The sequence below is a fragment of the Syngnathoides biaculeatus genome, chromosome 9, assembly GCF_019802595.1.
Source record: "Syngnathoides biaculeatus isolate LvHL_M chromosome 9, ASM1980259v1, whole genome shotgun sequence".
Taxonomy (NCBI): domain Eukaryota; kingdom Metazoa; phylum Chordata; class Actinopteri; order Syngnathiformes; family Syngnathidae; genus Syngnathoides; species Syngnathoides biaculeatus.
In genome coordinates, this window is record NC_084648.1 from 15,585,304 (window position 1) to 15,605,166 (window position 19,863).

A 19,863-nucleotide genomic window follows, 5' to 3' on the forward strand; every position below is an offset into this window, starting at 1 on the left:
AAAGCATTTGCTGTAATTGACTCATTAGCAGCCGAAGCTAAGTAAGCACCTTGAGCGGGAGACGGAAGGCCCCCACTGTTTGCCAAATATGCACGAGCGCTAACGTGGGTATATTTAGCATGCACGCTAAGGCTTTTGCATGTGAGGGCGGCTGTGGGCGCATTTTTTAAAAAGGAATCCACCAAGTTGTTGGCTGTTTGGCCTGTTACGCTGCCAGCCTTTTATTATGTAATGACACAGCAAATCAGACATGCCAGTATGATTCAATGATAGGTGACAAACTTCCAAATATACAGATTCCCCCGGGTGGCGTTGGCCTCACAGTTCTGTGGACCCGGGTTGAATCCCTGCCCTCCCTGTGTGGAGTTTGCATGTTCTCTCCGTGCCAGCATGGGTTTTCTCTGGGCACTGCGGTTTCCCCGCGCATCCCCAAAACGTGCAACATTAATTGGACACTAAATTGCCCCTAGGTGTGATTGTGAATCCTGTTTGTTTCTACGTGCCCTGCAATTGGTTGGCAACCAATCCAGGGTTTACCCTACCTCCTGCCCATTGACAGCTGGGATAGACTTCAGCACTCCCATGACCCTTGTGAGGATAAGCGGCTAAGAAAATGGATGGATGGATGGATGGATGGATGGATGGACATAATCCCCCTTGAGTACATTGGATAAAGACATTCAAATACATGAATCTGTGACACTGAGAGACCATTTGAAAAAACATTTTGAAGAAAAAAAATTGCCCCTCTGACACATTTTAAACACATTCAAACGTATTAAAATGTACTTTTTTCAACTGTTTGCGATGGTGCCCCTATTGCATTAATCTATTTCTGCATTATGCAGATTCCATTCTCTGATTAGAAACATATTTGAACACTCACAAAAATAAAGCTTTGGTATGTACTGTCGTGTTGGCGTATTCGATACAAGCGTGCCACTTTAAGAGGCGGGGCCCGGGTGGGTGGCGTGCGATGTCGTCAACGGACCACCTGTGCTCATTGGGTTTCCGTGAGTTTTACTTATTTTTATTTCACTTGGACAAACAAGCTGCAGCTAGGCCTTCCGTCCTTGACAATGAATAGACACTTGAAAACTCATTAGTTTCCCCACAGATAGCGAGCGGCGTGTGCCAGCTGCTAGAAGATGAACTTGTTGTGCGTGTTCGCCTCTCTCCATCTGATTAAATGCCAAAAAAGTATTTGTGAGTCACAAAATTGTCGCATTTTTCCCACATTTCAAGCGCGGTGCAAACACTCCAATAATCAGGCTGATTTTTCACATTAGTATGTGCTACGATGTTATTGAGGCTAATATTCTAGATGATTCTAGAAGATGAGCTTCATGCAAAGCTGGATTGTTTGTTTGGAATTAGTTACACTACATATTAAATGTTCGTCCAACTATTTTCTTAGCCGCTTATACTCACAAGGGTCACAGGGAGTGCTGGAGCCTATCCCAGCTGTCAACGGGCAGGAGGCGAGGTACACCTGGTTGCCAGCCAATCGCAGGGCACAAGGAGGCAGACAACAGGCGCACTCACAATCACACCTAGGGGCAATTTAGACTCTCCAATTAATGTTGCATGTTTTTGGGATGTGGGAGGAAACCCACGCAGACACGGGAAGAACATGCAAACTCCACACAGGCGGGCCCGGGATTGAACCTAGGACCTTAAAACTCTGAGGCCAACACTTTACCAGCTAAGGCACCGTGCCGCCATATATTAAATACAATTAATATAATAAAAATTCCTGATTTCGTACATGCGAGCTGAATGGGGTTGAAGTGGTTTCCGGCCATCTTGCATCACCGTGACTGTGTCAGTTCAGTTTTAAGGGCCGCGTACAGGTATTTGCATTTCATCCCATTTAAAAACATTCATTCAGGTCAGATTTTGATGTAACTTGTCTGGACTACATTTTAATTGAATTATTTCAAGCATTCACTTTCAGTTAAATGTGTTTTTTTTATGGGCTTCTTACCGTAAACCTGTGCATCGTTGTGAATGAACACTTGGGCTGATGATGCTATTTTAATGTTTGTGATTGTTTTGGTACTTGGAGAATTTTAAGTATTTTTTTGAAACGGTACACTGTGGCGACCCCTAACGGGACAAGCCGAAAGAAATACATCCATGTAAAAAGTTTGGGAACTACTGGCTTACGGTATACTACACAAAAACTATTTTTAGGCGGTTCTTAGGATAGATTAGCTCACTTTTATCTTTATAATAGTGCAATTATAGCAAATTGGAAAAAGTAGTGACTTTTGTTGGGATATTACATGTTAGCACTTTACTTAAAATGGACTACTTAAACTAAATGTTTGTACATTTTTAGTCTGTATACAGGCCCATATTATGCATAATTTAGTATGTTCCTGATCAATGTATAAACCCTCCAAGCACTTTCATGTTTTATTGGTGTGCTAAAAGTTCCTCTTTTTTTTCTAGATTTGGAATAGCACCGCCACTTAAGACTTCCTGGTCGTCATCCTTTCTCTGTTCTGCCCCTCGTCATGCGTGCGGAACATTATTATCGGGAACTCCCACTTCCCGATTCTTCTTTCGACTGCACAATTCTTCACGCACTGCGTTTTGAAACCATTTCGTGTGCTTGGTCGCCGTCTGATGCCTTCAGCCATGTCGCTACCACAGCAGCTGCGTTCTGAGAGGTGAGCGAGGTTGCCAGTGTGTTGCTTTTACTGGTTGGGGTGCAGCAGCACACTTGCGTTCCATTTTATTTATTTATTTATTTATTTATTTATTTTACAGAGAAATGGGGAACTACAACTAATTAAAATAACCAAATATTATTTCAAATAATTCATTGAGTTTAATTTATATTGGAATGTGAAAACTGGAAGTAACAGTTCTCAGAAACAATGTAGAAATTGCTCCTGAAATCCCCCTAAAAAAAGTTAGCATTTCTCACATATTAATTGTTAAATTTAATATAAAATTACTTTAAATAATTTGCCTTTTCACCAAACAAAAAATAAAAAATAGATGCAAAATGCTTAAATAAATGCATATAATATTATAACAATTACATTGTAAACAATTTTATAGAATTTAAGGATTTTATTGAATTTGTAGTGTAGTCCAAAAATATATATATTTTTTTCATTATGAAATACAGCATCATTAAAAATACAAATATTTGAGCACTGAAAACTGCTTAATAATTTATTAAAAATAAATGGGTCCACGTTGGGAATGACTCGTCAAATTGTGACGTATTACATTGACCACTTTTGACAACATTATTTTATGGATTGGATGTTATATTTTGTAGTTTTACTTAAATTTAATTTTTTTCATCTGATTTCCATTTTAGTTATTCAAATTTCCTGTCAAGGATACAAATGAGAATAATTATAACAATAATATGAATATATAATTACTGTATATGTTTGTCTCATATTTGCATAGTGTTTATTGGAATGGTTTAGTGGGCTATCATTGCATTCTAACATGAAGTGTTTCCCGTTACTTAGTGACTTTGAGCAGCTGCCCAATAACGTCCCCATCAGTGCCACCATTGCGGACATCGAGGAAAAGAAAGGCTTCATTGACTATTTTGTAAGTTTGAAAACTAAAACAATAAAAAGCAGGTTTTGAACGTTTCACCGTGACCAAGAAAATGTCTTTGGTTTCTTTCCATCCACTGTGGCAGAGATTCGTCATTGAGGTGAAAACCAAAGGATCGAGCAAGTATCTGATCTACAGGCGCTACCGTGAGTTTTTCAGCCTGCACCAGATCCTGGAGTCCAGATATTCTCCGGAGGACCCGGGCAAACCTGGCCCCAACACTTGCATCTTGCCGTCACTTCCAGGTACCTTTTCAGAGTCTCTCTCAGTCAAGGTTGTCGCTAAATCTAGCGCTAGACAACTTATTCATTCCAGGAGCTGGAAAGTCGATTTGGTTTTTGTGCCTGCTGTGTACACAAAGTTAGCTCACAAAACAATCTGACCTCTGATTGCGGGCTGCTGGAGATGCAGCTCACCTGCTCGCGAGTATCGGTGCGGCGCTTGATTGCGCCACAGGACGCCGTTAAACGGTGTGCACCGAGAGTAGAAAGGCGGAAATGAAAGCGCTCGGGATGGAGCCAAACACCAGAGTGTTGGTGTGTCAAACATTTTGTATTTCATCAGCAGTTGTGGTTACTAAAGTCAATCGCTGTTCTGTTTTTGCAATAACTGACTTATTAGCGCATAACCTTACTGTGAAGTCTTATTGTAAAGTAGGCAGAGTCAGTGGTGGGAAGTAAAAAAAAAAAAGTACTACATTAGCTACTGTATTTAAGTTTTTTTTTTTTTTTACTTGATTTACTTTTTGATGACTTATTATTTTTACTCCTTTCGTTTGAGAACAGACATCAGAACTTTGCTTGCTAGTAGCATTCAAAAATTCTTCAGCTAACACATAAAAATATGGTGAATTTTGTTAGAATTGTTATCAGCAAAGCTATGGAAACATGCTTCGGGACCATGAAAGTCAAGCCAAGGCTAGCTTGCTCTAAAACAAAATGATGCAATATTTCATCCGTCCATTTTCTCACCTGCTTATCCTCACAAGGGTCTATGCCAGCTGTCATCAGGCAGAAGGCAGAGTACACCCTGAACTGGTTGCCAGCCAATCGCGGGGCACATAGAGACAGACAACAGTCTGCACAAACTCCACACAGGTGGGGGCTGGGATTCGAACTCAGAACTGTGAGGGCAACGCTCTAACCAACTGCTTCACCGTGCTGCCAAATATTTTATAGTTATTAGGGTTTTTTTGTTTCCTTCTCAGTCCGGGCACTATACAAGTTAATAAAAAAGGCAAATTTGGGCAGAGAAGTTCTTCTGTTATACAAGCCAGCGTTATATAAAATTGACTGTAAAAATGTATTATTACTTATGCACTTAAGTACATTCCAGTCTCTACTTTTTTACTTTAGGTGCACGAGTTAAATCTTTAGTTCTACTTTTACCCGTATCTATACTTCTACTTAAGTACATCGTTTGAGTGTTTTTTGGCACCAATGGTCGCAGTCAGGTGGTGTCGTTTATTTATTTTATTCAGACACAGAGCTTTCTATATGAAGTATAAGCATAAATATACAGTTAGGTCCATAAGTATTGGGGCGTGAACTCAATTGTGATCTTTTCGGCTCTAAGCATTACCACAGTGGGCAGTCTTTAAGCTTTAATTTAATTAAATTTATTTAGTGTACATCCAAATCAGGTGAAGGTTGGAATTGCAACAATTTGTATAATTGTGCCTCCTACATTTAAGAAACCAAAAGCAACCATAAATCAAACTTTCCCTTTTAAATACTTGGTTGCAAAGCCTTTGCTGTCAATTATACGCTGAAGAGTGGAACGCATAAACATCACCAGACGCTGGATTTCATCCCTAGTGATGTTCTCCCAGGCCAGGCAGGTGATTGACTGGGTCACTGCAAAACATGCCACTTCTTTGCCTCATAAAACTGTTTGGGTCCTTTCTCAGTATGCTTCAGGTAATTGCATCTGCGCTGTGAAACGCCGTCCAACATGCCCGAACATGAGCAGCTAATTTTGCTCAAAACACTTGAGATTGCCTCCCGCTGCTTCTGTCAGCAGTCACAACATCGACAAATATCAGGAAACCACTTTCTTTGCCCGGCATACACGCCCACGTCCTGGCGCTACCACCAAGGACCATAAACTGCCCATTTCTGACTTCCTGACCTTGAACTGAATTGACGTAGCCAAAATGCATAGAACAGTGGTTCAACGTGTTCAACTAAATAGCAAACACCCAAGAAACGTCCAGTCAAGTTATTAAGATGCTGACTTGTTGTTAAACGAGATTAAGTGCAATTGAGACGTTGTGATCGCAGTCGGAACGAGACAGCGTCTGTACATTGACAAGTCAGAAGTTAGTTTATAGATGCTGCTAATGTTGAAAGGAAATACTTTTTGGGGGTCAGATAAAAGGGTGGTTGGTGTTCAGCATGTGTACCTCACAATCAGGAGATCTAGGTATGAATCTCCACTTTGTGAAGCTCCATGTTCTCTTGCTCTAATCCCCCCTTAGAGTTGCTGTCCAATGAAAAAAATCTCAAAATTTAGCATTTTAAATGGATCTGAAATACAAACCAAACATTTTTTTCAGATAGATTTTGAAAGACAGTGTGTCCTTTTCAATGCGCGACAACTTTAATGTGAGAAAACAGTTTTGCTGTTGACTATTCTAAGCTACAAGTCCCATTTATTTATGGAAGTAAATATGTGCCACCAGGATTTGAATTTGAAATGCCACAGAAAACAGGATTTGAAATTGAAATGTAAAGTGATTACTTTTTCAGTAGTTGTATTTCAGTGTAACTTTTCTATGTTAACACTTCAACTGGCTACAATTCGCTGTCTAAAATTCACCGTCTGTGCCACCAGGCAGGGTTACTTCAGGTCAGAACTGAACACCCAGCCAATCGCAGTTACATAATGTTACATCCTAAGAAAGCGTAACTGGATTGGCTGACTGTTTGGTTCTGACCTGAAGTAACCCTGCCTGGTGGCACAGACGGTGAATTTTAGACAACGAATTGTAGCCAGTTGAATTTCAGACAGCGAATTGTACCCGGTTCAAGTTGTTAACATTGAAAAGTTACACTGAAATACAACTATTGAAAATGTGATCACTTTACATTTCAAATTCAAATCTTGTTTTCTGTTGCATTTCCAATTCAAATCCTCGTGGGACATATTACCGTAATTTCCGGGTTATAAGCAGCTACATGCTTTCAACCTGGAGTTTATGCGGCTATTTTGTGCATTTTTTCTAACTGTCGCAAGGGAGCACTCGAGCGGAAAATGTAAGAGTGAGACCGAATATATGTGCCAAGGAAATGACTTTTACCAGTCCGGCCCTGTTAGTGCTGCGCTAGCGCGTTACTGCCGTGTCTCAGGTTTTTACCAGTATGTTTTTTTTTTTTTTTTTAACCGGGCCTGTTAGCATGGCGGTGCTAGCGTTAAACTCTCTGTGTACCGTCTTTCTTTGTAAATATCTTGTTTCAACGTCGGTTTCAATGTGGGCACTTGCGGCTCTTACACAGCTGCGGCCTATGTATGTACCAAATGGTATTTCCTTTACAAATGTACTGGGTGAGGCATATAACCAGGTGCACTGTGTAGGCCGGGAATTACGGTACTTCTATATTTATTTAATCATATACAATTTTTGCCTTAAGGTCTTCGAAGTGGATTAAAACGCTAAATTAAACTATGGCGATTTATTCAGTATTGTTAGTTTGAATCAAACATGACTCATTCATCATTTCAGCCCACTATTGATTTTTTTTTTTTTTTTTTCCCCCATTCGGGGTGTGATTGCACCTTTGGTTCTCTGAATGTATTCGACTCAATCATCATTTATCTTTTGCGGCAATGGAATACATTATGATTTCAATCAGTCTCACTGAATTGGGGGAGCATGGGGTTCAACTTTTCTACAAACTTTGGCATCTGCCACGATGGAATCTGCTGGATAATATTAAAGTGGGATGTGTTTAATTGCACAGCTCATCAAGAAGCGGAGGGGAAACGGAGGGAGAGACATGTCAGGCGGTAGCATAAAAGACAAAAAAGGACTTCTTGGGCGTTCTGAAACAAGTCGTAGACTCTCTTCTGTGGAGTCATTTTGATGGAATCCAAAGTTTTCCAGCGATTTTGTGAAACAAATCACTGCCATTACAAAGATCAAGGTCAGAGAAGACAATTTGATACGATTGAAACGAACTCGTGTCACAGAGTGGCTGAGTCATTTATTGCTCTGGCGGGACCGAGAGGAGGAGGAGGAGGAGGAATTGATTGAGTGTGAGCTGAACATTAAGGCCAAGGGTCATTAGGAGTGGGCTTGATGTGATTTAATAACAGCATTAGGCGGCCCCGGGAATGATGTAGTCGGCGCCGCCTCATCTTTCCAGAATTTAAGAGGGTTGTACGGTCTTTACATTTTTCACTTTCATTTATTCTGGGCCTCATTTGAGAAACTGGTGAATACTGTACATTGTTTGGCATAACATATTAGCTTGGTAATTATTTATGATTCTGTCCATTGGGTGGACTTAATATACGGCGAACCCCGTGAATCCCAAAAGATTCATTAATTGACGGTCATTGCAATTGCTTTGAGGAGTCACTGTTGCCAAAGTGACACACACACATATGCAAACTTTGGTGTTGGCAGTGTGGGATCGATACCCGCTCAGTTATGGTGTTAATAATGTCCCCTGTGACTGACTGTTCATGGTGTAGTCTACCTTTTGCCCGAAGTTAGCTGGGATAGGCTCCAGCATTCCCGTGACCCTTGTGAGGGTAAGCGGCTTGGAAAATGGCTGCATGGATATAATTGCTTTGTGCACCCTCAAAAATTCCCAGTTCCCCACCCGTAAAAGACAAAAAAAATATTTTCAAAACTGTGGGAACATTTTGAAAAAGAAATGGAAATAAATCCATGAATGGGTGAATCCTCGGGTGCTGAACATCGAGTGTTTGGGGATCCACTCGATAGGGCAGGGGTGGCAAACTCATTTTTGTCATGGCCCACATTGTACTTGCGGTTTCCCTCAAAGGGCCGTGATGGCTGTGAAACGATAAAAATCTTTAACCGCCTCATCATATTTACACGGGAAATTTATGAACTAATTCTGGAATCAGAAATCAAGGGTAAGCGGTTTTCTACCAGCTATTGTTGTTTGGTAACACAAAAATTCTTGTAATATCTCAATGTTATCAATTTGACATTTTAGTATAGATTTGAACAAAAAAAAATCATGGAAGTTGATACACATGATATGCCTCGGCGGGCCACATAAAATCACGCGGCAGGCCGGATCTGGCCCCCGGGCCTTCAGTTTGACACCTGTTTTACAGGGTGTCCAAAATTACACAAAAGCAATGTTTGCTATTTTGCTATGTATAGTGCGTATGACAGTTTTGAATCACATTGCGTGTGTGTCATTCGGGTTCCCTGTCGATGAAGAAGATTCAGGTAAACATCTCACAGACCGAGCAACACGACAGATTAAGTATACAAGACATCCATGCTGAGTCTGCGTAATGAATGTAATGTACTTCATCAATACAGTACTTGAAAAACACAAATGCAATGTGATTAAAAACTTTGATAACCATAATTCTCAAGTGTGGTACGGATACCACCAAGTTCTATCCTCACCATCCATACAATCTGATGGAATATTACTGCGCTAATAGAGACTTATTTCAATTTAGAGGTTGCAATTTTTTATGGTACGAGCTGTCAGGTGATTTAAAAAAAAATATATATTTTTTTTTGGTCTTGATTTCAGAATTTTGAGTAACAAGCATTAGATTGTGGTTGTGAATTTCCCAGCATGCAGCAGTTGGACTGACAGTGAACGCCTGCTAGCGTCATGCTAACAAACAATACACCATAGACAAAGTAAAGAACACAAACGATTTAGCAAGAAATGTCGACAGACAATATATATACTTTTTATCCTCTACTAAAAAAATGGCTATTACTGCGGCTTATTCTTCATGTAATGTGTGTGTTGACGTTCTATTGAATGTTTTTTATGTACAATGCATGTTTATGAGTTGAGTTTTCCCATCTAAAGTGCCGGCCGTGCGTCTTCAGGTAAAGTGTTCATCGGCAACAAGCGGGAGATCGCGGAGAGCCGAATTCCCGAGCTCAACACGTACATGAAGGTAATCGTGGCGAAGTCTCATTGCGCTCGGCCTAACTCGGTGCGCCTTCACCTATCAGTGGGCTGAGTGATGCTGTAGGTGGTTGCCGCGCTGACTTTGGACGTTTAGTGGAGCATCGGTTTGCTGATGAAGCTGCGCACGTAGGCGTCGCCTCTCTTTTTTTCTCCTCTTTCTCTTCTCTTCTCTTCTCTTCTCTTCTCTTCTCTTCTCTTCTCTTCTCTCTTCTCTTCTCTTCTCTTCTCTTCTCTTCTCTTCTCTTCTCTTCTCTTCTCTTCTCTTCTCTTCTCTTCTCTTCTCTTCTCCTGCCTGCCCCGTGCCCACATTACACCTGACTGACAGCAGTTGTGAGACTTTTGACCCGTTGCGTGCAGCCCAGGAAAAGAAAAAAAACAAAACCAAAACACACACGCCACGTCGTCCTCTCCCACTCGCCTCGCTTGTTTAGCCACAACCTACGTTTTTATTTTTCCTCCCCTCCATCTTTTGCTGCTTCACGCCTCGTTCAGTTCTCCCAGCCCTCCTTTTCCCCCCCTACAGTTGCATCAGATTCCTCATCTCCTTCTCTCCCGCAGAGGCTTTTGAGTCTACCGACATGGTTGCTTCTGGACGAGGATCTCAGAATGTTCTTCTACCAGACGGAGCAGGACAGCCAACACCAGCCTCGAGCTCTCAGACGTCTGCGACCGCCTACCAGGAGAGTGTAAGCCCTTCGGTTCACGTATATCCTTTAACACCACTGCTGGAATTGGTAGTCCCAAAAAAAAATAAAAAATCTCTGGATGACAACAGCAACATTATATCGTCCTTATGAGCCCCCTTTAAAATGTCTTCATGGTGCCAATTAATAGCAAGATTCCAAAAACTGGTAAAGGTGTTGGCCTCACAGTTCTGAGGTCTCTGGTTCAATCCCAGCCCTCCCTGTGTGGAGTTTGCATGTTCTCCCCGTGCCTGCGTGGATTTTCTCCGGGCAGTCTGATTTCCTCCACCAACATTAATTGGACAATCTAAATTGCCCATAGGTGTGATTGTGAGTGCGACTTTTAGTCTCGATGTGCCCTGCGATTGGCTGGCAACCAGTTCAGGGTGTACTCCGCCTCCTGCCCGTTGACAGCAGGGACAGGCTCCAGCACTCCCCACAGCCCGCGTGAGGATAAGCGGCTAACGAAGTGGATGGATGGAGCCCAAAAACTTTAGGAATCTAGTTTACAGTGGAACCTCTAAACCAGGTGCCATCAATGCAGTGCCCCCGGGTGCATGGTTGCCCGCAAGGACCACTTAAAGTTCTACCGTATGGCGTGATTTTTTTTTTTAGTATGCTTTTAATAAAAACAAAAGGCACCCGGAATGGACCCATCTGTTTTTTTCACCACACGTCATGATGTTGTCGTATATGGATTTTTGTATCTAAAAGTTATTTTCGGCTTGTCCCATTAGGGATCGCCACAGCGTGACATCTCAGATGAACGCTTATATTTGTTTGGCACAGTTTTTACGCGGGATGCTCTTCCTGACGCAGCCCCTCTTGAGGAGTAAAGGCCCCAGTGAGATATGAGCTCACGACCCCTGGTTTACCAAACCAACCCTCTAACCACTGAGCGATGGCGCCTCTTGGATTTTTGTAACTCCTGCCATGAAAATCTTCTCGAGGCATTCGTTATGGAGCACAAGCAGGAAGTGAGGTTTTTTCTAGATGCCCAGACTGGCAGTTTCGTGTCTTTATACCAGTTTTACCATCAGGGAAGTGGCTGTTTTTTCCTGCGTTTTACCCAAAATGTCGTCTCGTTGTATTGCTGGATATTGCTTGAACACTCGGGAGTATGGATTTACTCTTCACGCGTTTCCAAAACACCCGGTTCGTCGTGAAAAATGGATTGCACAGGTGCAAAGGTCGAGAGGTTTGTGGGTTCCAAATTACATCTAGGTGTGTGTAGAGTGATTAAAAAAAAAAAAAAAAAAATAGTTGGGGGGTGGGGGGGCGGACGTAATTCTCTTAGAAGTAACAAAAGACCCACGTCATAATAACTTCATAAAGTACGTAAGTCAGGGGTGTTAAATGTGTCAATGTGCGCCGCCACGGCGTTAGTATAAGGAGTTTTGTTATTTTGGAAGTTTGCCACAAACAGGTCATGTTGCCCCTCATACGACGGGTGGTCACAAGTAGCCCACAGGCTGCAAAAGGTTGGCGACCCCTGCTCTAAACTAAACAACCTCCATTTATATTTGCGTGAAACTAAAACATTGTAATGTTACATATTATTGTTACTATGCCCACTTTTAAAAATGGCAGATGATCGCAGTTATTTGACTTCTGTTATCAACATATACTTTGCATTTTCAGTCAACGTAAACTCGCAACTTCATCGACAATGTGATCATCATCGAGTTTACTCCTTAAAAGTTATGAAACTAACGTGGGCGCCATGAGTCAAGTCAACAACTGTTCATTTTTAGAGCCACAGGATTGTGTCAGGATTTGCGCTTCGTTATTTTCGATGACCATTCAGCCGTCTGATGATTAGCACATGGCGTGTTTCACCAGGAGAACATGTGGTAAGGGGGGACTCTCTCAAGAGGAAATGATGCAAAATCTGACTCTCATTACTTCCTCTTCTCACGCATGCCCCCCCCCTATCCCCTGCAACAGTGTTGATATCACTTGAAACAGTTTGTTCCACTTTTGAAATTGCACTCCATTTTCGACCAAATGTATAATATATTCATTCCTGACTTCATTGTAAGAATATTTGCATCTTTATTTTATTATTTAGGAAGACAGTCAAACCCAAGACGGACCTCTTCTCCTCCCCCAGGGCTGAGGTAAGTGCTTATTTTAATTGTAGGTGTTTACTTTTGCTGCCGCGGTTACCATCCCGGTGGCCACCCACAAAGTGACCACCACGCTAAAAACAAAACTTTGCCACGGCAACCCATGACAGCCACGTGCACCGCATCATGTGTGACCATGCGGGGGTCGTAGATGCACATATTCAAATGGAAAATCAATATGTAGAATTATATGTAAACAATCAATAGTAAGCTTGTTTCTGAAGTTGAAAAGTTTCTTTCATGTTACACAATCGGCTGCACTATTTGATTGACTGCATCAACATGCAACTCGTCAAACTTGGAAGGGAAACAGTTGCTGTTTGTTGTGATTTTAATTTAATTTTTTTTTTACTGTATTGGCATATAGTAAAGTTGCAAAGTTTACAAAACATACAAGAATTAATTTAACAATGTTTATTTTTGGCTACCTAAATTTGCTACACTAAATCCTAAAATAATTCAAACTGCTTCACGTAGTTCACATTTTATTACATTACAGCTGAATTCCAAAGTGGAATAAATTCATTTTTTGCTTAAAAATTCATCGCAATACTCCATTATCTCAAACTAACAATCAAATTTAAAAAAAAAATCAGTGTATTAAAAATTACAAAAATGATATATCAATTCCATGCATTCACCTCCAGAGCAATTTCAATTCAGATAATGTATCCATTTTCTTAGTTGCTTATCCTCACAAGGGTCGCAGTAGTCCTGCTGGAGATGTTTGTAAAGTTTTGAGCGATGTTGCGCAACTTTACGGAAGTGTATTCCTGCCAGACCAGCAAAATAAAAAAGGTGGACATCATGTTATAACGTGATATGTTTCACATTATAATGTGGCTGTATTATGTTATAATATATGTTTCAAGTTATAATGTGGTTAATTACATGTTATAATGTGAATCATTTCATGTTATAACATAATTCATTTCATAATATAACATGGAACGTTTCATGTTATAACGTTAAATGAACCATGTAATTTATCACATTATAACATGAAACATATCATGGTAAAACCTGATAAGTTCTACGTTATAATGTGAAAATTTGGCACTTTTGTTGTTTTGTTGCCACCCTGTGGTCACACCCATCCTTCCAAGGTGGCATACAGGAAGACACTGCTAGAAGTGGACACTCATTGAGTGTTGCACAAAACATGGATTTGGTGAGCTTTTTATGGAGTCGTGCTGTACCCAAAGATTGCCTCTCACGCATGGAGCAAGAACATGTAGTACTGTAGTAGAACCAGAAGTAATTGCCTTTTGGAGGGGGCGGGGTGAACAGGGGTGAAATTTATTTTCTATGTTATAACGTGAAAAGAATCTACGTTATAACATGAAACAAATCACGTTATAACGTAGGGTAACATGTTATAACATGAAAGTTTCATACTATAACATGAAATGTATTATGTCATAACGTGAAATTTTTCACGTTATAACATGAAATGATTCACATTATTATAATGTGTAGATTAACCGCATTATAACGTGAAACTGATCTCATTTTAACGTGATAGAGACCTTTTTTTGGGTGTGGCAGTAATATGCTTCTGTACAACTTTTATTGACCTGCGGCATATATTTTAAATGTGAAAGATCTCATGACAGTCCACTGAACAAAAATGTCACTCAAATATTAACATCTCAATTTGCTCACAAGTTGACTTAGTCTGAGAGCTGGGTCGTCTTAAATACACAAAAGATGTTTGTTTGTCATAAATAATTTGTACTGTGTGTAATCTTTAGCAGCACAGTGGTTATGAATCACGGATTTAGTGTGTGACTACTTTCTGTATTCTCTGTAAATGAATGTTAAGATAATAAAAGCAGCTCTCGATATGATGCAGTGCACTTCTCAACCGCTGCAAATTACTGAATATTTTTCATGAATCCCTGTCGCTGAAAATGTTGCATTATGTTTGTGAAGGCAGAATTTTCAGGACCGCTATAGTTTGATAACAATAAGTTTATGCAGGTGGACCGAATACCATGACCCATGAGGTTTTTTCTTTTGGGGGGGTTGTACAAAAGTGTGACACGCCGCACATTCTGACATAACGTGTTTCTGCAGCTTTTTTTTTTTTTCCTTTGTGCAGAATCACTTCTCTGAAACTGCTGCCACGCAGAAATTAATGCATTTTATACAAACGCAAACACGAGTACTGCGCAGCGTCCGCACACTACAGCGATGTTTTATGAGCAAACTGAGCTCAGCCTCTCTAGTTTACTTGGCTTTTCTCTCTCTCCCTCACTCTCTCTCCCACACAGCAGTGAAAGACTGGTGTAATCTACCCACAATGCTGCCAGCCTACTCAACATTTTATTTTAGCACATTCTCGCTCAGAGAACCGAGTGCCCCTCGGTGTGCTTCTCGGTGCTCGCGCTCATCCTGCGTCGTGTTCTCTCAATTATGAAAAACAGTCACTAAGTGACAATCCTCATGGGAGAACTGGGTTATTTCCACCCTACTGTAATCTACCAATGGAGTACTTATACTGTAACCGGTCCTCGGAAAGAACTTTTTGGAACCGTATAGAAATGCCCCTGAATGAAAGCAAAAGCGCCTTTTGAAATGTACCTGAACAAGAGCTCAAGAGACGGTGTAAGGACAAAAATATACCAAGTTCATAATTACCCTGCTTAGAAATCCTAATGTCACACTGCTTAAAATAATACAAATCTGACCCTAGGCAGCTTGGGAGGGTTTATGGACTCTGGGTCTTGAAGACGTTTTAGGGGTGGGTGGGGATGCTGGACCAGTGGCCCAAAAAAATTCTTCAAAGTGGGAAGATGCTTCCAGTTGGAAGTTTACTGTCAAATGTAGGAGAATTGCACGTGTATTTAAAATCAAGCACAGAGCTTAGCTTTTAGTCCGCTAGCTTAATGCTAACACTAACGCATCACGTACAGTATATACAACACTTTAAGCACATATTTGAAGCAAAGCAAAACAAATTTATTTGTATAGCGCATTTCATACACGAGTAACTCAATGTGCTTTACATGATTAAAGGCAAACAAAGAGATAAAACATTTGAAATGGGATAAAAACAATAAAAATGACAAACACAATATTAAAAAAAAAACACAATTAAATCCGCATACAGTGCAAGTAATATGATCACAAAGTGGATATATTCTAAAAAGCATGAGGGGAAAAAAGAGTTTTCAACCTGGATTTAAAAACATTCACACTTTGAACACAAACGATGCAGCAACACATTTAGACATTCCATGTAGCCATATTCAAAGTCACGTATTCTTTATCTACTGCAAGGAGCTGAGCCATCGATACTGTACAGACGTCCATGTGCAGTCTGTTGGTCTTATATATGATGGTGGTTATGCCGGACAGCAGCAAAATGGCCGGTCAGTTGAGACATAGTGTGACAAAAATTCTTTTAAAATCCATTTATGGGATGTAATTATTAATGTTTCTTTCCGTAGTTCTCGTCAAAACAATGAAATGCTTTCAATCTTTCTACCATTAACACCACTTGTGTACGCTTGCATTTCATTTTTTAATCATGATAAGGATTTATTTTTCAAGAATTTAGTTGAAACCAATTACATAATTTGAGATTTTTGGATGTTGCGCTTTGATAGAGTTGCAGCTCGCTGTCAAATATGTTTAAAAAGATTAAAGCGAGAACGCTAAACTTTTCAACTCTCATGGTTTTTATAATTGATATTCTGGTCTTGGTCTTGACTCCCAAACGTTTTGGTTTCGGTGAGTCCTGGTCTCGGGCAATTCATGGTCTCGGATAGTGTGGTCCAGAGGTCAGTACTAGTACCGTAGTCCGTTGTCCTGCCTCATTAGCGATAGTCTTCCTCATCTTCTGCCGTTTATTGTCAGCAGCTCCGTTGCTTCTCTCAAAAACTTTAAGCGTGCTCATTCTTCACATCGCTTTCAGCGTGCCAGAAATGGTGAGGATTCTTTTCACTTGACACAGCGCAGCTGTAACCATGGAAACATGGCTGGCAGTTCCGAAATGGCCCGCAGGTACTTAGACCCGACAGTATTCCGAGTCAAATCTCCCTCCGCGAGATTACCTACTGTGCAGGCTTCATAAAGTACAGTGTTCCTCTTACGGCCTTTCGCCCGCGGAGCGCCAGCTTCCTCCTGGCTGCTGCTAATCAAGGAGGGAAGGCTTTTTACAAGCTTGTTAAGGCGGGCGTGCGCGCGTCTTAATTGCGCGGCGTGATTGCTCCTGTGCCGACTCAACCCAGGCGTCATTTCGAATTGTTCCCCGTGCAAACCAGCCGCATGGCACATACCAAGTGCTCCGTTCTATTTCGACATCTTGTTCCACGGTCCCTGGCTAGTTTTTGTTCGCGCATCCATTATCGAAATCTGAGGTGATCATAACAATCCCGCTGTACTATTGTCCGTCATTCCCGCGACTCGATTGCTGAGGTTTCTCTCGGTCCTACAATCTGTAGTAAGAAATCTTGTGTGGAGTTTGCGTGTTCTTCCCTGTGCCTGCGTGGGTTTTCTCTGGGTGCTCTGGTTTCCTCCCACATCCCATAAACATGCCTGATAGGTTAAGTGCAGACTCTAAATTGCCCATAAGTGTGAATGTGTGTCCAACTGCTGGTCTGTTCATATGTGACTGTTCAGGGTGTCATCCAGCACACCCGCAACCTTAGATGAGGATAAGCAACACGGAAAATGAATGAAAAAAATAAATGCAACATACACTATATATGGCGGCACGGTGGGGCAGCTGGTAAAGCGTTGGCCTCACAGTTCTGAGGACCATGGTTCAATCCCGGCCCTCCCTGTGTGGAGTTTGCATGATCTTTCCATGCTTGCGTGGGTTTTCTCCGGGCACTCCGGTTTCCTCCCACATCTCAAAAACGTGCAACATTAATTGGACACTCGAAATTGCCGCTAGGTATGATTGTGAGTGCAGCTGTTTGTCTCTATGTGCCCTGCGACTGGCTGGCAACCCATTCAGGGTGTACCCCGCCTCCTGCCTGTTGACAGCTGGGATAGGCTCCAGCACCCCCCGTGACCCTCATGAGGATAAGTGGCAAAAAAATGGATGGATGGGTACACTATATATCTTCATCAAAAATACAAAAAATGACTATTTTAATTTATTTTAAATTTGTTTTTATTTGCTCATATGGCAGTGTTTCTATGTTAAAATTATATTAATGAATGTAAATACGATTTGGATGTCATGTGTAAATTTTGGATTTTAGTAGCACCATTAACATACAAAAATGAAATAAATTATTTGCAATCATTCCTCTACCCCCCCATAACGTAAAATACTTTTTATTTGCTCGTGCAGGAGCATTTACATACTAAATTATGAAGTCGTACACTAGCATCCAAAGCAAATGAAACGATAGACTCAGAGAATAAAATGGCAATTAAATTCGCTTGCGTCGTCTATGGTACTTTACATCCAGTAACAAATCGACATTCCAACAAAAAAGTTCTGTGCAAAGTCATAGATTCCCAATTCAAAGACTATTGAGTGTCTTTTACTTATTTTGTGTACCCTGGAAGTGTTGGTGTCACCGTGGTCAAATTCATCTGTGAACAGAAAATGAATCCATAGTTTTCATCCTCAAAGAGACGCACGCACACACCCACTCATGTTTTACTGACCCCGTCCTAGAGCATATTTTATCCCCCATTTTTTCACCTTTTCAAATGAGTATAAATATGGTGAATACGTGAGAATATTGCTATACTTTAATTGAATAATATTCACTATTTATTTAGGTGTGTTTAGGTGTTGACCCATCGAGGCAAAACGATTGCTACTCTTTTGCTACAAAATCCCCATTATGTCAACTTTATAACTTAATACCGCTGATATTTTCACCAAAATGTTACCTACAGGTACAGATCAACATGAAGTATTCACAGGTTACCAGGTGTTGAATTAAATTTATTTATTTAGCTCTTTTTTTGCACCACTTTTGAGATTTAAAATTATGCTGCGTTTAATCTGAAATTTCTTTGTTTCCTCTGAGAGGTAGCAAGATGGAACATAAACCAAATAATAAGTGTGTGCCAGTAAGAGATGCTGACAAACACAAACACACACACACAATGACATTTAATAATAGTTCTATAGTTTGGATTAATTAAGACAAAGTTGCTCACCGCACATCGTCCCGTAAAGTTGATCCCGATCTTCCTCACTCGCTGCGAGCCAAGCGGTCACCAAGGCAGCAGTGATCTGTCAGCCACGCACCTCTGTTTAAATTTCACTATTGCTACCTCCTCCTCCTCCTCCTCCTCCTCCTCTTCTTCTTGTTCTTCACCTCCCTCCTACTGCTCTTGCCGCTCCGCGTTCTTTTTTTGGCCAGCCGAGCTCTGGCGCCGCCGCCGCTGCTGCTGTTGGTGATGATGCTGATGCCGCCGCCTCGCCGCCCAGCTCGTTGTCTCACGCGTCCTGATGTGCCCCCCAATCTCATCGTGGGCTCCCTCTGTGCTCGCCGCTCATCTTTTAATGGGTGGCCCGACGGTGGGAGAAGCCGCTCACGTGTACTAAATGTGCTCGGCGAATCGCTAAAAAGTTGAAAAGATGGGGGTCATTTTTGTTTCAAGATGCAGGAAACTACTTTTGTCAATGTAAATCATGTGGGGCACAAGTTCAAAAGAAAATATGTGATATAAAGAGGTCACAATTAAACAAATATATATAATTTACCCCTCCTAATTTAAACATTCATCCATCCATCCATTTTCTTGGCCGCTTATCCTCACGAGGAGTGCTGGAGCCTGGGCAGTAGGCGGGGTACACCCTAAAATGGTTGCCAGCCAAGCGCAAGGCACATTGAGACAAAAAGCCGCACTCACGATCACACCTCGGGGCAATTTAGAGTGTTCTATAATGTTGCATGTTTTTGGGATGTGGGAGGAAACCGGAGTGCCTGGAGAAAACCCATGCAGGCATGGAGAGAACATGCAAACGCCACACAGGCGAGGCCTGGATTCAACCCGGGATCCTCAGAACTGTGAGGCCAACGCTTTACCAGCTGCTCCACTGTGCCGCCCTTTAAACACTCAAACTTATTAAAACACTTTTTAAAGTGTTCCTCAGTTCTTGTGCTCGCTCTCATTCTCAAGAAATGGGAAACTATCAGAACTTATTTTGAGAAAATAAAATGAAGACCCATGCTCGCGCAGTTCCCCAAACAAGAGGCCACGAGTGCTTACTTCAAGCTGTTTATTTGTCACTCCTAGTAAAACTGATACAGTAAAACAAGATAGAATTAAAAGTTGTGTATAGGCGGCACGATGTCTCAGCTGGAAAGCGTTGGCCTC

The 19,863-nt window shown here is 41.3% G+C and overlaps 2 protein-coding genes across 4 annotated transcripts in view; one reads left to right on the forward strand and one right to left on the reverse strand.

Annotated features, from left to right (window-relative positions):
* The window catches only part of pvalb7 (parvalbumin 7), a 42,035-nt gene that overhangs the window by 5,325 nt on the left and 16,847 nt on the right, over positions 1-19,863 (reverse strand). For 2 of the 3 annotated variants that reach the window (XM_061829234.1, XM_061829231.1), the window contains exon 2: positions 18,697-19,104. In XM_061829234.1, coding sequence (XP_061685218.1) covers positions 18,697-18,703 — 7 coding nt within the window. In that variant the 5' untranslated portion in view covers positions 18,704-19,104. Of the gene's footprint in view, positions 1-18,696; positions 19,246-19,863 lie in introns of those variants that run through there. The other variant, XM_061829232.1, reaches the window with a different exon arrangement.
* The window catches only part of ncf4 (neutrophil cytosolic factor 4), a 32,639-nt gene that overhangs the window by 3,410 nt on the left and 9,366 nt on the right, over positions 1-19,863 (forward strand). The window contains exons 3-8 of the mRNA XM_061829228.1: positions 2,458-2,678; positions 3,504-3,588; positions 3,683-3,842; positions 9,662-9,732; positions 10,305-10,432; positions 12,501-12,549. Coding sequence (XP_061685212.1) covers positions 2,635-2,678; positions 3,504-3,588; positions 3,683-3,842; positions 9,662-9,732; positions 10,305-10,432; positions 12,501-12,549 — 537 coding nt within the window. The 5' untranslated portion in view covers positions 2,458-2,634. The remainder of the gene's footprint in view (positions 1-2,457; positions 2,679-3,503; positions 3,589-3,682; positions 3,843-9,661; positions 9,733-10,304; positions 10,433-12,500; positions 12,550-19,863) is intronic.